At 38.4% G+C, this 15,556-nt stretch overlaps 1 protein-coding gene across 1 annotated transcript in view; it reads right to left on the reverse strand.

Annotated features, from left to right (window-relative positions):
• Positions 1-1,792: 1,792 nt before the first annotated feature.
• ESR1 (estrogen receptor 1) overlaps positions 1,793-15,556 on the reverse strand; it is a 161,203-nt gene continuing 147,439 nt past the window's right edge. The window contains 4 exon segments of the mRNA XM_018919943.3: positions 1,793-6,761; positions 6,764-6,975; positions 8,630-8,813; positions 15,211-15,344. Of these exon segments, the coding sequence (XP_018775488.2) occupies positions 6,640-6,761; positions 6,764-6,975; positions 8,630-8,813; positions 15,211-15,344 (652 nt within the window). The 3' untranslated portion in view covers positions 1,793-6,639.

Consider the following 15,556-nt stretch of genomic DNA (forward strand, 5'->3'; position numbering starts at 1 on the left):
TGAAAGTGAGGGAGACAGGCTCTTTTCAGTTGTTCCGATGACAGGGCAAAAGGCAGTGGGTGCAAATTTAATCACATGAAATTCCATCTGAGCATAGGCAAAATATTTTACAACATGAAGATCATCAAACACTGGAAAAGGGTGTCCAGAGAGGTAGAATGCTGAATAGCTCTCCTTTTGTGGCTATTCAGCATTCAGCTGGGCATGGCCCTGGGCAATCTTCTTTAGGTGATCCAGCTCTGAGCCAGGAATTGGACTAGACAGTCTCCAGCGACACATCCCTAGCTCGCTGCACTGGGATGCTGTGTTGTCGTGTCATGCTGCAGAAAAAGATGGGCAAAAGAATGCCTAACTTCACGTAGTGTGCAATCCTAAGCAGTGTGCAATCCTTTGCTCATTCAAATTGTTACCATTTTCACAGAGGTAAGTATGTTCAAACTTTATCTGTGCACTTTTTCAGTTAGGAGTGCCATATTTTTGATTTTGCAGGAATATTTTCCAATCTGGCTGGTTTTTTAGGTTAAGTCTCTAAGTTTAGTATGATGTAGCAACTGTCTTCTTGAGCCATTTCACTATGAACTGTAAGTGCTCATTTGGTCCTGTGGTTAAAATGAAATGGTGTCATATTTTGAATCAGCATTGAAAATTACTTTATTATGAGCACATGTACATGTGCAATTAGTTCCTATTACTCTGATCCGCCCTATGTGGCCAAAGAGGCAACTTGCAGTCAAGTTCTCTGTTATGGAAATGTATTGCAAAACAATCACATTATTTGGAACCATTCTTCAGTTCTACTCAGCACTTAAAAATCCCAACAGTCCCCAGTATTCTTTTAGAGTCTCAATAGGTTACTTGCTTTTAACAAGGAAATAAGGTGAGGTTTTGCATGAACGAAGTATATTGCCTGTCTTGTCTTCATCATGGAGATGACACTTGGAATCGAGGTAACCATCTTATCATTTCTTCCTTTTAAATTTAAGTACAATGAAAAATCCCATAAAAACAAAGAGCTTTTGCACATATATATCCACATAAGAAAAGAACCTATGAGCCAATAGTCCTATGTTGAACCAGCATGGGACAGAAAATAGATTTAAAAATAATCAAAATAGGGACCATGTTCTCTCCATGTTACTGATAAATATATATACTACAAGTATTGAAATATGTCAGTATGTATGCAAATGCTATAGATTACTGGTTTGATTTTTTGCAAACACCAAATATGATTTTGAGATTGTTTTACAGAATAGAGTTGAGTTCAAAGTGGTCTTATGTCAATAAAAGTATCTTTAATTTCTCTTCATCCCTTCCTGATGGCTTAGTCAAGACAATTTTTTTTTCCTGAGGACTAGTTTCACTTGGAAAAGGAGTACTATTTACCTTGATATAAGCTAGCTCATGGTAAGTGGCGGCCAACTATAGAAGGCTAAATTCACACAATTTTTCTCTTCTGCCATAATCTATTTCACAAGCCAAAATAAGGAATGTAACCAAAATACTAAGAACATTAAAGCACATAAAGTACTAGGTACTTAGCTAACTTTCCTGGTGTCATTAGGATTACTAGAGACTACACCTACCTTGTTGTTGACTCTAAATATGGAGTCTCTGATTCTTTTCAGGGAAAGTGAAAAAACAAAGAAACAGTTTTAACTTTCATTTAGATGCACAGAAACAGACACATTCTAATTCTTTCAAAAACAGTGCACCATTTTGCTGTCCACTGGAGAACAATAAGCAGAGAAGCATATTTTTAAAACATGCAAAATATAACAAAATTAAAAAGTGTGTTCTGATTAATTCTTTATTTTCAACATCAAATACATTGATAAAAATCTTGCACCAATCAGGTAGCCTACCAGATTTTTTATTTAGACATTTTTAGGTGCAAAACAAAGAAAAAAATACCTCATCAAAACCAAAGACATCAATAATTTCATATGCATCAGTGAAAGAACAGAATACTTCAACAAATACATTATGACAGCTGAGCCTATACCAAAGAAAGGACTTTGCATTGACAGACTACATAGTGCACACAAAAGCATTGGTTTCATAGTACATACAATAAGGTAATACATAAAGTGGCTTGATAATGCAAGTCTCATGACCAGCAGTCTATCCCTTCCTTTTTCAATGGGCACTTTCTGAAGAAACAGACTTCTAATCATAGGCACACAGGATTACAGAATATTCTAATTTGCAATATGGCAGCATATTTTTTTTCGAAATTTTTGTTTATTTATTTTCTTTAGGCACATTTGAATGCAAAAGAATTTAATATGTCTCTAACACAGTGCAAAACCAAATACCCTTTATGGGCAACAATCACTTCAAAAACAACTTTCAGGATATAAGGCTACCTTCATTTGAAGGATGAAAGGGAACTGTGAGTAGAAAGGGTAGGACATTAATATTGGGAAAACATTAACTCGAAACTCTCAGATCAATTTGAGATTATGTTACACTTGAAGGTGGCAGCAAAGATTGGTTTATATTACAATTCCATTGTTAACATCACCCTTCCACTACATGTGTTGACTTTCTATCTGTAAAGCCATATCACAGTTGTAGATAGCATTGAAAACATCAATATCTTTATTCAGAGTAAGAAATGCACTTCACACAAATTCAGCTGAGAATGCCTTATATACAAAACCCATTATCTGTTGAGTTGCACTCTAATTTTAAAGCAGGAAATTATATACACAAGAGGGGCTTGACATGTTTTTACTAAGCCTGTAATAAAACTAAAGACCTATTGAGGCAGAATTTTTGCTTTGGCGGTAGTTTGCTTATTTTAAACATTTGGCACAGGTCTTAAGGAATTAGTTGCCATCAACTGAAATGGATGGAGGCTCCAGTACAAATCCTGACTCATATGAAGGGGATGGTTTGGGGGTTTTTTTGCTTTTTTTCAACTCAAGGTCCAGTGATCTGTTGACAGTCCTTGCAACATCCTTGGGAGCCCAGTTTGGATTATTTCTTTAATTACAATTTAAACCCCTCAGTATAGAGAAGGAGAAAAATCATCAAGTGATGTCACTGAAACATAATAGTAAATTTATCACAACACACACCAATAAACTTTCATTAAACTATTTTACCCGAGTACAAATCTTACTACCCCAACTGGGAGTTTTACCTGAGACAAAGTCTGCAACATTGAGACGTGGCTCAAACCACTATAAACCAGAGTAGCTTTCACATATTCAAACACCACATATTCTGACATCACTAAGTGCTACACATCTCCCTATCTCCTCTTCTACCTCCCAAGTTTTTTGTGATACTTCAGTAACAACCATGTTCTCAAGCAAAGCGAATTCATCTGGTCTATTTATGTTTGCCTTGTGCTGGTATTACATTGCCTATGTTTTTAGAGGGTTTCTTTGTTTTTTGATGTTTTTGTTTTTTTAAAAAAATCCATGTATAAACGTTACAAAATAATTATTTTTTTTAGCTGTCCAGAGACATCATTATGAATGTTTTGGTAAAAGCATAATTAGCTGCCTTAAAAAGTTTTCTTTCATTTTTTTTACATGATATATATTTTTATGTAATATCCAGCACCAGATATTCAGGTAGTACTGGTTTGTCAGCTGCAAATATAAAGTATATATGTATATATATATTTATATATATACACACATAAAATAGCATATTGTGAAATAACAATTACCAAATGTCAGGCACAATTGTTTGCATACACGAGAGCATCATTCATCACCATATAAAAAAAGTGATTTTTGTATCATTGACTTTATTTAATCAATTGAATAGCTACATTCATCTGTCTGATATGGGGGCCATCTTTATAGATAACTCTGGGAATGTTACTTTATTCATTAAGGTGCTGCTTCAATAAAAAGTTAATGACATGGATCCTAAATCTGCCCCGAGGTAAATTAATGTATGACAGGGAATTACTCTTTCTAGGTTGCCCTTCACTGTTGTCACCACAAACATGGGAGGACTGGATGAAAGCTAAATTGCTTCCTTGCAAGACCTGAGCCCAGGAAAGAGTTCACAATTATTGTGAGCTGAGTGATAATATTCTGTATATGCCAAGAGACATTATGATACCCTTCTGACTGCTGCATACCACTTCAAATCATGCTTTTTCCATCTTCACTGGAAAATCTCATGAAAGTAAAGGTACTTGCCCTCTATGGTATCATCCAAATCTGACCCTCTGTTGTGAATTGCTCTCCGTGAACTACCTTTTATGCTCTAGGTCAAATTTACACTTGAATCAATGTAATGACTTATTCTGGGATGTAGGAAGGGAGGCATTCATTTAAACCAATTTGCCTTCCAGCTTATGAGCTTGATCTGTGTGTTTTAGCCTAGACAACAAGTTGCATGTACAGTATTTAAAGAGCAGCTCTAATGCACACTGGGCTACAAGTAAATGACAACGGTGTAAGCATGTGAATTTAACTACAGGGATTCTTGTGCTCCATTCAGATCATAGCCTGCACTCATTTCAGTAAACTCATGGTTTTTCTAACACATCTGAAAACCAGCTACTAAAACAACCCAGAATTTCCATTTTCTTTCATGACATTTAGGAGCCCTCAAAAAGCCCTTAGGTACCAAATAAGCGCTCGCGCACACACACACATACACACACACACATGCTTTTACTGAATACACAAAAAGACAAAATCTTCAGCACATTCAGAAAAAAATGACACCATAATATGCATCAAGAAAAGGCCTATGAACTTACGGTGACTGCTTCACATGCTTAGGCTTGCAGTTTTCAAGGAATCCTAAACATTGGTAGCATATAGCTTTAGGCTTTCAATCTTCTCATATCCTCAGATATGTACATTAAACTATTATAGACACCATTATGTACATTCACTAAAGAATTGAATTCTTGACTCGAAGCACAAAACCTGTCCTATGCCTCACTGACTTCACAACTGCTGTGAAACTTGATCTCACTGCACACAGACTCCACCTGTGTGACAGGGAGTGTAATTAGACATAGGCATTCCTGTATGGCATTACTTGCACTCTTTCCTATATTTAGTTTCTACAGGATATTCCAATGAACATAAAGGTTTTAACTATAGTAAAAACATCCCTGAACCATTTCACTAGCACTGTGGCCAGCTGCTGTGGAGCAGCCTACACGTGTGCTAGGAAACAGCCTCACTGGTAGGGTGGTTGCTTCCAACCAGCTGTTGGAATAGTCCCTGGTCCATGCTAACTCCCAATCTGCACCCGTCAATCAGAAGTGCAGATAGCACAGGCAAAGTTTATCATTACATTAGTAAAATAACCCTGGCATGTGTAATAATCTCATTCCAGTACCCAGCAAAGTTCCCTGACATTTAATTTTCTAGCATAGAGCCAGTCAAACAGCAGCACCAACTCCTACTTTGGATAGCATATCATGTGGAGTTCTTCAGTCTCTTTCACATCTTGTTGAAACTCTTGATGTCAGTGGACCTTTTGTATATTTACAATTGGTCTGAAGAATCAAACTGATCCTTATGAATATCCTTAGGAGCTACAGACATGCATGGAGAAAGATTCATCTTTCTGGACATGCAGTCCCAAAGTCTACACCATGTGTGAGGCTCATTGCCCAGTGTTGGTGTCACAGGTGAGCTGACTCTTAACAGTGATTTTGAAGCATGCCACAAGAGCCAAAGAATGCCAAAGCAAGGAAAAACCTGCTGCTCTGACTGCAATGCTAGCTCTCCCACACACAGCTAGACCGGACTCTGCTGAGTGGGATGGGATCATCCTGCCCTTCTGTGCCAGTCTCGCACTGGCATCCTCACCCCTTGCTTTGTAGCACAACAAAGCACAGGACAGGGAGAGGGATTTTTTGTAAATAGTACTGGATCCTGTATGTGTGTGAAGACCTTTTTTAACGCCCTGGTGATTTTTGTAATCACCTGGTCTGATTCAAGAGTAATTCTCTATGTTATCACTGTTTGCCACGTTGCCCTGGATTTACACTCTTGGGCAACAAAACTATTTAGCTTTCTAGGATCAGACAAGATAGCATGCATGCAAAGCAATTCATCTAGAGGATATGGTAAGGGTACCTAAAAGTTTGGTCAGAATGAGGTTGAAAGGGAGTTGTCTGGTGATGTAAGCCAGCGAGGTAAAATACTACAATTCTCAGACAGCAGTCCTTTATACTGTAGGAAGAAAAGAGGCAGGAACCTAACTAGGCTACCAAAGCAGTCTCTCAGTGCAGCTTCTCTATGGCACATTAAAATGCCCGTCAACTTTCTCTTTACACTGCCCAAGAAGTCATCCAGAATCTCTACCAAACTGCTTCAAAGTTTCAAGCAAGTAAAGGACTAAGTGAGCTCAGGATTTTGGATGGATATTAACAAAGACCACCACTCATGAAGATACCAATATGCATAGGTGGTATGGCCTATCAATTTATAGTGAAATGAATGTATGCTTCAAATGAGGACTTAGTTACCCAAATAACATTCAAAATTAAATTAAAACACTGAAAATTTTAAATCGAGTTAGCCAGACAATCCTTGCTGGCTATCTATGGCAATGAAATGTCTTCCATTTAGGATAAGCAATCAATTTAGGCAAGCGCTTGACAAACACTCATATGGAAAATGCTGGTGTCTGTTGTCACTGGAGTGTTTCCAAAGGTGGCACTGTAGATGAAATGTAGCATGAGCTAGGTAGAACACTGCTGGGTTTCTCATACCACTGTATATGCTGACTTCCATCTATATGGTATTCTGCATATTCTCCTCTTCTTTGCTGTTTACATAAAAAGACTGCAAGGAATGAGATGAAGCTGATGCAGTTGTCAGCTGGCTTCTGTTCTCCTCCTCCATGGGTGCAGCACTCCTGGCTGCTGGGGCGTGCAGTCGGTGAGCGTCCAGCATCTCCAGCAAGAGATCATAGAGTGGAACTACATTCTTACACTTCATGTTGTACAGGTGCTCCATTCCTTTGTTGCTGTGGGTTGTGATGAAAAAAGTTACTTTCCAAATATGCTATGGGGCAGAGGGGGGAAGCTACCAGCTAATAATATTTGCTGGGTTCATATAAATCCTGCTTCTACTAAACAACTTAGCAGGGCATTTGCTGTACACATCTGCTACAGTTAAGCAGACAGCAGTGCCTTCAAAGAATTTTGCAGACTGCTGTAGTCAAGAATGTAGCAAACAGCTATACATCTAGAATTTCCTTAATTGTACAATATTTTTTTTTTTTGGGTGGGGGGGAAGTTCATAAGTTCATTAACACAAGAACAAAGAAACTCTATAAAATGACACAAGTGAAAAAAACCACACCCCTTGACTTTCCCTCAAATATCTGTGTATAAAATCAGGAGGTAAAATCTTCTTGTTTCAGCTTTAGTAGCTATGATGTGGTGTTCACTCTAATTTAAATTTCATTAGCTGAAATAATGAAAATTAAAATCTGTGCAGCAACACCTCCTGTGGTTTCATAATAATAAAATCTATAGGATATCTTCGTAAAAATTATCCTGTTAACACCTCATTCACTGAGCAGTTACCTTAAGACATCATTTGGGAGAATCATTCGCTGCAATTACTAGTAGTGTGTACTGCAGCTCACCTCTGATTAGGAAAAGGCATGGTCCTCTAGACTGGAATTTATTAGTTCTGCATTTATCCTCATTCATACAATTCACATAATAATCCTAAATCTCTTTTCTAAAGTGATTTGCAATCATGACACTTGTGAGAAGTGGCTGCACAGAAGTGATAGTTTTATTAAATCTTACAGGAGACCAAAGTTTGCAGAGCTAGGCTACTTCTACATTAATATTCTACTCAGTACTTTCCATACACCTGTGTCCAGGTCTGGGGTCCTCACCCTGAGGAAAAACTTAGACCTGTTAGAACAGGTTCAGAGCAGGGCCATGAAGGTGATCCAAGGGCTGAAGCGCATCTCCTATGAGGAAAGGCTTAGAGAACTGGAATTGTTCAGCCTGGAGAAGAGAAGGCTCCTTACACAAGCCTTCCAGTACCTGAAGGGCACCTAGAAGAAACCTGGAGAGGGACTTTTTACACAGGCATGTAGTGACAGGACAAGGCAGAGTGGCTTCAAAAGGGAAGAGAGCAGGTCTAGATTAGGTACTAGGAAGAAATTCTGTACTGAGAGTTGTGAGGCAGTAGAACAAGTTGACCCAGAAAAATTGTGGGTCTCCCATCCCTGGAAGTGTTCAAGGCCAGCTTGGATGGGGCTCTGAGCAACCTGATCTCAGTGGAAGGTGTCCCTGCTCATATCTGGAGGGTTGGAACTTGATGATCTTTAAATTCCCTTCCAAACCAGGCCATTCTGTGATTCTATGACACACACAAGATTAAAAGCAGGTACTGCTTTCTATCAAATTATCAGCACGATCAAGCAATAGGCAGAGGAAAAGACAACTAGAAGGGACAAATAGGGTAAATATTTTCATTTGGATTTTTTCTTTCTTTTTTTTTTTTTTTTTTGTTTTTTTTTTTTTTTTTGTTTGGGTAACAGCCCTTCACAGAGGTTGCCCTCCCATCCATGAAGGCAAAGTGTGCATGTGCATTTGTGACACCTCTCTTGCATGCACCCAGTACAGAGGTGCTGACTGTGTGCTTGCTCTCACCTCATGTGTCTGATGTGAGAGAGGATGAGGAGGAGCTGAGCCAGTCGTCTGTGTTGCTGCTGCAGAGAAAGACCTGACTTAGCCATTAAGTGGATCAGAGTATCTGTGATTTTGTCCAGGACACGGTGAATATAGTCTTTCTCTTCCAGAGATTTCAAGGTGCTGGAAAGAAAAGTGTACACACCTAGAGTAGGAGGCAGAAAGAAAAGAAACAAACCACAGACAAAAATTACTTTGGTGGACTCAGAGTTGCCCAAGGTATGCCCTGTGCTGCCTCTTAAGCTGTGTTAAACCACAGGATCTGACTGTGTGCCAGCTCTCTTGCTCAGCACCGATGCCGCTGCTCTGAATGACCCTGGAGCATGGATTTGGGCACTGTGGGAAAAGCAGGAGGAGGAAGACAATGCCACTTTCCTGCCTGGGTCCCACCAAGGTGCTGGGTAACACCTGCAGCTAGTCCTACCTGCGGGCTGTGCTCTTTTCCTGGTCACTTGGCTCTGAAACCTTGAGGAGATGCTGTTCCTCTTGTGATCTCTGCAGTACTTACCAACCAAACCAAGTTTTCAGCAGCTTCTGCCATTTCCCCTGCTGCTTGATATTTAATTTTTAGCAATTTTTCTAGACAATTTAGAACTGCATAATCTTACCACAAAACATGCAAACAAAACCAGGGTTTGTTAATGGATGTTTGCCTCAAAAAAATTCTCCCAACCTAGCAAAAGCCTTGAAAGTGTGCTCCTTCACCTGCAAAGCTGACTCTGCTTGAAAAACAGTGTCCAAATCAGCTTGGGCAAATTTAGCTGTCTTGAATAGCTTACTGCTGAAAGTGAGCAGCCTGCAGGTTTGGACCAGATAAAAATTTTTCCAGAAGACAAAACACCTTAAAACTCCCTCTCCAACAGCCCCTCTACATCACCTACAAGAGTCTCTAATCCAGGCATAAGAGCTTTTGCTACTAATAAATCTTGGGAGCATGAAGCACATCAGCTTTAAAAATGGGAAAGTCTAAACTATTTTGAGCTGTTTTATCTTGATTTTTTTCTGGACAACAACACACAGCCAGTGTGAATCAGGTCACAACAACACTGTGCTGCCAAAAGAGAGCTGTTGCATTCAGCATCAATTTTTAAATCTTTTGGACTGAACCAATAACTCTAAACAGGCCATATTGCCATAATCCACTCCTGAGGCACCAGAGGTTTAGGATGTATATACAGGAATACAATCAAACTGGCTGCATCATAGAGTGTTCATTGTCCTGTGTCTATAACAGACTTGACAAATCCTGTGCTTTGGCCCTTCTGCATCAGCTTCCAGAGCAAAGAAGAGATCTGGATATTGTCCTTGGAAAAAAATGGAATAATTTTTTGGTTTTGTTTTCTTTAAAGCATCATATATAGCAGAATATGGAATGCAGTTAGTGCTATTAAGAATAAAAGACATACGGACACTAGCATGCACACACAGACAGACATATTTTCTATAGCTTGTCAGATATATATGGTATAGCTTGTTTTTATTGTTTGCAGCCTTGCGGCTACCACTGGATGTGAAATTCTTTGCTGTGCATCTGAGCAGTCAGGGAGCTGAGATTTGTTTTACATCTTGCCCTGCCTCATCTCTTCACATCATCTGGGTACTTTGAGGACCTGACACCTAGAACTAGTATAACCTACAAGTAGTTTTTATGATTTTTTTTTTCTTCTGTTCTAAAAATAAATGTAAATGTGTTTGTGAATGTGAGTGTCTTGGGAAAGAGTGAGCAAGAAACTGCTTTAAAAGACCGCAAGGATAACTCCAACATAATACAACTTCTGAAAATTATCAGTCAGAGTTCTTAATTTTGGTAATGGGTATTGCTTCAAACTTGATAGAGATAGATAGGACAGTGGCCTCTTTTCTCACAAGGCTTTTCATAGCTATTATTATTTTTACTGAAATTCACTAACAGAAACTGGTCCTTGGGCTTTTCTCAGCTGAACCTTTCTCACCTGACTCTGAACAGCCTCACATATACCTATAGACAGTACAAGGTTTGATAGCTTAACACATACCTGCAGGGGCAAGATTCTTAAATATCACTGGCAGAGCACAATCCACTAGATGGAAATATTAATCTCATAAATGCACAGTGCCTCCAGAGAAGTTTCCTTCAGCCACATGAACCTATTGTGCTTTTTGCAGCAATACCCCATAGCTCCACATTACTGAAACTAGTAAAAGAAAAGAATCTTTTAGGAGGAATTTTTTCTCACCTAGGTCTAGTCTAGAAGCTATTAAAAACTGTAAATCACAAAAACACTCCCCAATAACTGTAGAAAATTCAAGCAACTGCCAGTCAATAACTGCCAAGGAAAATTATGTTTAGTTTTCCTTTCCACACCCTCACAGTGATTGCTGCTGCCCCAGGCCATTGACCAGAGATTGCCCAAAAAAATATGCTGGCTATCACACACTCATACACATCCAAGCAGAGCTTTCAAATGAGGGTGCAGAAAATTGCCTTAGCAAAGTGAATTTTAAACAGTCTCCAAGGCCTTTCCAAGCCTAAATTCAATAGCTACCAGGTTGATTTCCAGCTCTTTCCGTAGGTCAGTGCTGTAAAACCTCACAGGTGCAAGAACAAAGAAAGCACACCACACAAGCAAGCAAAGCCTGTTGGTCCACGCCCACAACACACATACCAGAACAGGATCCCTCAGGGGCTGCAGTGCTACCATGCCAGCCCTTGGAACACATTGATAGAATTTTATATCTCTCACCATATATAATTATATATTTTTGCATGTTACTGTAGAAGACAATGTCCTCAAAATCTTTTCTGTCACAATAAACCCCAGTTTAAAGTATTTTTTTTACATTTAGAGTTCAGGCTCACAGAGCAACACCCACTTCTTCCACTACACCCAATTGCTCTGAAGCTGTAGCAAGACAGGCTGAGATATAACGAAATTCATCTCTGTATCATGCGCTCCTGGAATCATCCAGCCCCAAAATAGAGAAATAAATAAGCACAATTTATCAGGAACTGAAAAACTTCAGGAGAAAAGAATAACAAGCAGTCACATGGTATAATGTATCAGGAGGTCTCCTGTATTCATCAAATCAGGGAAATCTTTCCAGTTCTGTGGACTAACCAGCTAACTAATTAGGTAAATCAGCTGCTAAGGCAGATGTGACCTACATCATCATATCCAAAATGAAAGCCTGATGCTTTGCCACATAGCACCATTCCTCTTCTCAAAAGTAAAACATCTAGCATCATGTTGCCCTTTCACGATTCTAATATTTCTTTTCCAATGTTGAGTAACAGCTGAATGTGGTTTTCAAAAACACTACTTTGCTTTTTAGTCAAAAGATTTATTGCTGCAGCTTTAGAGGGAGACCTTTAGGTTTGTTATTTAGATGGACACAATTATGTCCTTGTTACAGACATTTTGTCACCTTAATATCTCAGGAAAACTGTGGAAGTAGCATAAGCATCTACCTTGGTTTGCAAACAAAACCTTCCATCCTTTCTACATGCACTGAGCAAATAAAAAATAATAAAAAAAAAATTGTGGTTTGTCCAAAACCACATGGAAAAGGAGTGTAAAGATATTAAGCAGTCTTCCAAGATGTTGCAAAACTAGAAATGTCCAACAAAGGCAATAAACAACACCACTTCATGTGAAGAGACTTCCAGATGTCCAAGGATTTAATGAAGAAATGTTTGTGTACACTCATTGAATTAAATCCACAACAATTTAGAATGCAAATGCAGACTGCTTTTAAACATGAGATGTAGCATAATCAGTCCTATTTGTTTAATTAATCCACTTGTTTAAACCATTTTGAGATCTGCTGGTTTAATCACATGCATATATAATGCAGACAGCATAATAAGCCAAAAATTCATTGTGTGTTTATCCTCTGTTTCTTTAGAAGATTGGTGAATATTTACAGACACACTCATAGAAAGAAACCAGGTTAGGGGAGGTTTGGAGGTCATCTCATTCATCCTCTTGCTCAAATAGTGGTAACTTCAGAGTTAGAACAAGCTACCCAGTGCTTTGTCCAGATGAGTTCTGAGTATTTGCAAGGATTAAGATCCAACATCTTTCTGGCTAACCTGTTCCAGGGCTAAACCTCTCACTGGGTAGAGTTTTTATTTTGTTTACCTGATCAGGATCTCCCTTGCTGTGGTTTGTCTCCACTGAAGATTGTCCTTTCCTCTTGCACCTCTGAGATGGGTCTGGCCCTGGCTTCTCCATAACCTGTTCATCATCTCCATAACCAGCTGCTCATCAGCTGTCTGAGGGCTGCAGTGAGACCCTCCTTTACCTTCTCTTCCTCTGGATTAACCAACTCAGCTCTCTCAGCCACGTGCTTCAGAGCACATAATGGTTCATATCTGTCCAACACTCTATGTAAGGAGTTGGATACATTCTGTGAAGTAAACCATCTCCAGAAGACATTTTAGAGATCTATGCCAACACTTACACAACTCTTACACATACCCCAAATTCTGCTACTGATCTCTGTATTGCAGTCTAATGCCTCTTAATTTGAGCATCTCAAGAGTCTGATAGTCAGAAACTTGCACCCACATTCCCACTGTCTAGTTATGAAATCAGTTTGTTGTAGGAATACAAATACTGAAATGTACCTTTATGCATAAAGATAATGACATCCAATATAGACATACATTCTGGGCCATATATACATTGAGTTTACAGCGGTCCCATCTCTCTTATGTACAGAAGGAAATCTGTATATATATATATATACACACATATTTATATACATACATATATATATATATATATATATATATATATATATATATATATATATATATATATATATATATTCTTTTTTTAACAGTTTTTCCTTAGGGGAATCCTGTAATGAAAAAAATCCCACTAACATAGTGAGATGTGCTTATGAAGAATAGCTGGTGATGCCTGGCAGGGCTTTATCAGAATAAAATACTTTGGTTTATGAATCAAAACTAAATACAACATAGGCACAAAATTTCTTTAGAGCATGACTTAAATTCTTCATTTTCAAGACATGAACATCTAATTTCTTTTATTTAAACTTCCAGTTCTATTTTTTCTAATTGAAATTCAAAATTTTTACAAATCAATTACGTATTCTAGATTTATTTAAGAAGTTAATTACCTTTGAATATATTAGCTAAAATTCTGGAGGAGCATTACTTTCCAGGAAGAATATTTAACTCTTGGAAATCTTCTGTTATAATTATCAGGGCAATAAAAGGAAAATAAAATGTCAAACAGTAATTAGAATTGTCATATCCTGGCAATTAAGGTAAGAACAATAGCCCTTCATTCCTGATATGCCACTTGCTTTCCTCAAATGTTACTTTTTGGCAATTGGTTACAACCACAACAAAACCTGAACAACATTCATATCTCATAGAACATACATAAAGCATTTTATATTAGATTGTATAAATACATAATTTTACTTGAACTTTGAGGAGACAACATCCAAGCTTTCATAAAGAAAAGTGCCTGATCAATAAAGCAACATCTGCTGCATTTACAGTTAGCCTTTGATGTCAATATTCTAAATTTCTTTTTCCTGAAATTTGGGCAAGTGATCTGTTAGACAACTGGTTAAAATGGAAACAGAGCTCTCCACATCTATTTTCTCCAGAGGGTGGTACCATCCACAAGTTCAAATGCAACAGGAAAAACTTTACAAGTGGGTAAATCCTCAGCACTGGGAAACTCTATCATTTTTAGTCACCAGGTAACAGCTTAGCAGGGAATTGTGTCTAAAATATTTTACTTTGGTGCCTACATTATTATTTTAGATGTCTATCATTTCTATGAGAATACCATGGGTCTCATTTCTGCATATAAAAAAAATTGTCTGGAGTTTTTTTCTCCTTTCAAACAGAAAGGAGTCCTCCGGTGTGCAACAGAAGTTTTCAGTCACATATTTCAGGATAATTTTGCTTTTTGATCATCTTATGCAAAGTTCAAATCATCTAACCTTACATATTTATATCTGTATCTGTACTTACACTTGTTACCTAGTCATCTATTTTTGAAATGTACTTCAGGATGAGATTTACAGCCAAAAACTATAAAGGAAGTGGAAAGTGATTACATCAGTTTTAGATGCCTATAATTTAATATAAACTAAACCGTGATAAACTCAATCACATTTTTGCCCTTATTTCCTTTTATTTTGCCATCACCTGAGCACTGCAGTTAAGCATTGCCTTTGGGTGCCATGTCTGTGGTTCCAGCCACTTCAGTGTCTTGTAAGCAGAGTTTTAAGACGTGGCAACATCTAGTTCAAAGCACTCCTCTGACCACTCTCCCCATCAGCTGCACACAATGTGTCATCTACTCACTGCATCCATTTTCTGGGTCTCATCTACATCACCAGACAGATTTGACAGCTCCCAGCCCTGCCTGGAGGTCCTGCCTGCATCTGTGTTGAAAACCCCTTTCCATTGCTGCTGTCTCAAAATGAAAATGCCATTAAGGACAGCAAGTGTTCAACCACATGCAGAAGCAGCCACAATTATCCAAGTGACAGCAAAGCACACGACTTACCAGAATTGAGCAGGATGATGGACTTAAGGCACACAAATTCCTCCCCTTGAAGGTTCATCATGCGAAACCGAGCAGCAGTAGCCAGCAGCATGTCAAAAATTTCCACCATGCCTTCTACACATTTCCCTTGATTCCTGTGTGAATACCATCAATGGGGAGACATTGAGTTTTAACCTGATGGTACCATAAGTTTTTCATCCCCTTGGACCAATATCCTCCAATTTGATTTCACCAGCTCATGAGCAAGTATGTGACTTCCTACTCTGTGCACATTTGATATACGTGTGATTACAAAAGCACCGTTCTCAGTATTCCAAGTAAAATAAATAAACTATTTAGTACAGTT

This window comes from Serinus canaria, chromosome 3 (assembly GCF_022539315.1).
Source record: "Serinus canaria isolate serCan28SL12 chromosome 3, serCan2020, whole genome shotgun sequence".
Classification (NCBI taxonomy): domain Eukaryota; kingdom Metazoa; phylum Chordata; class Aves; order Passeriformes; family Fringillidae; genus Serinus; species Serinus canaria.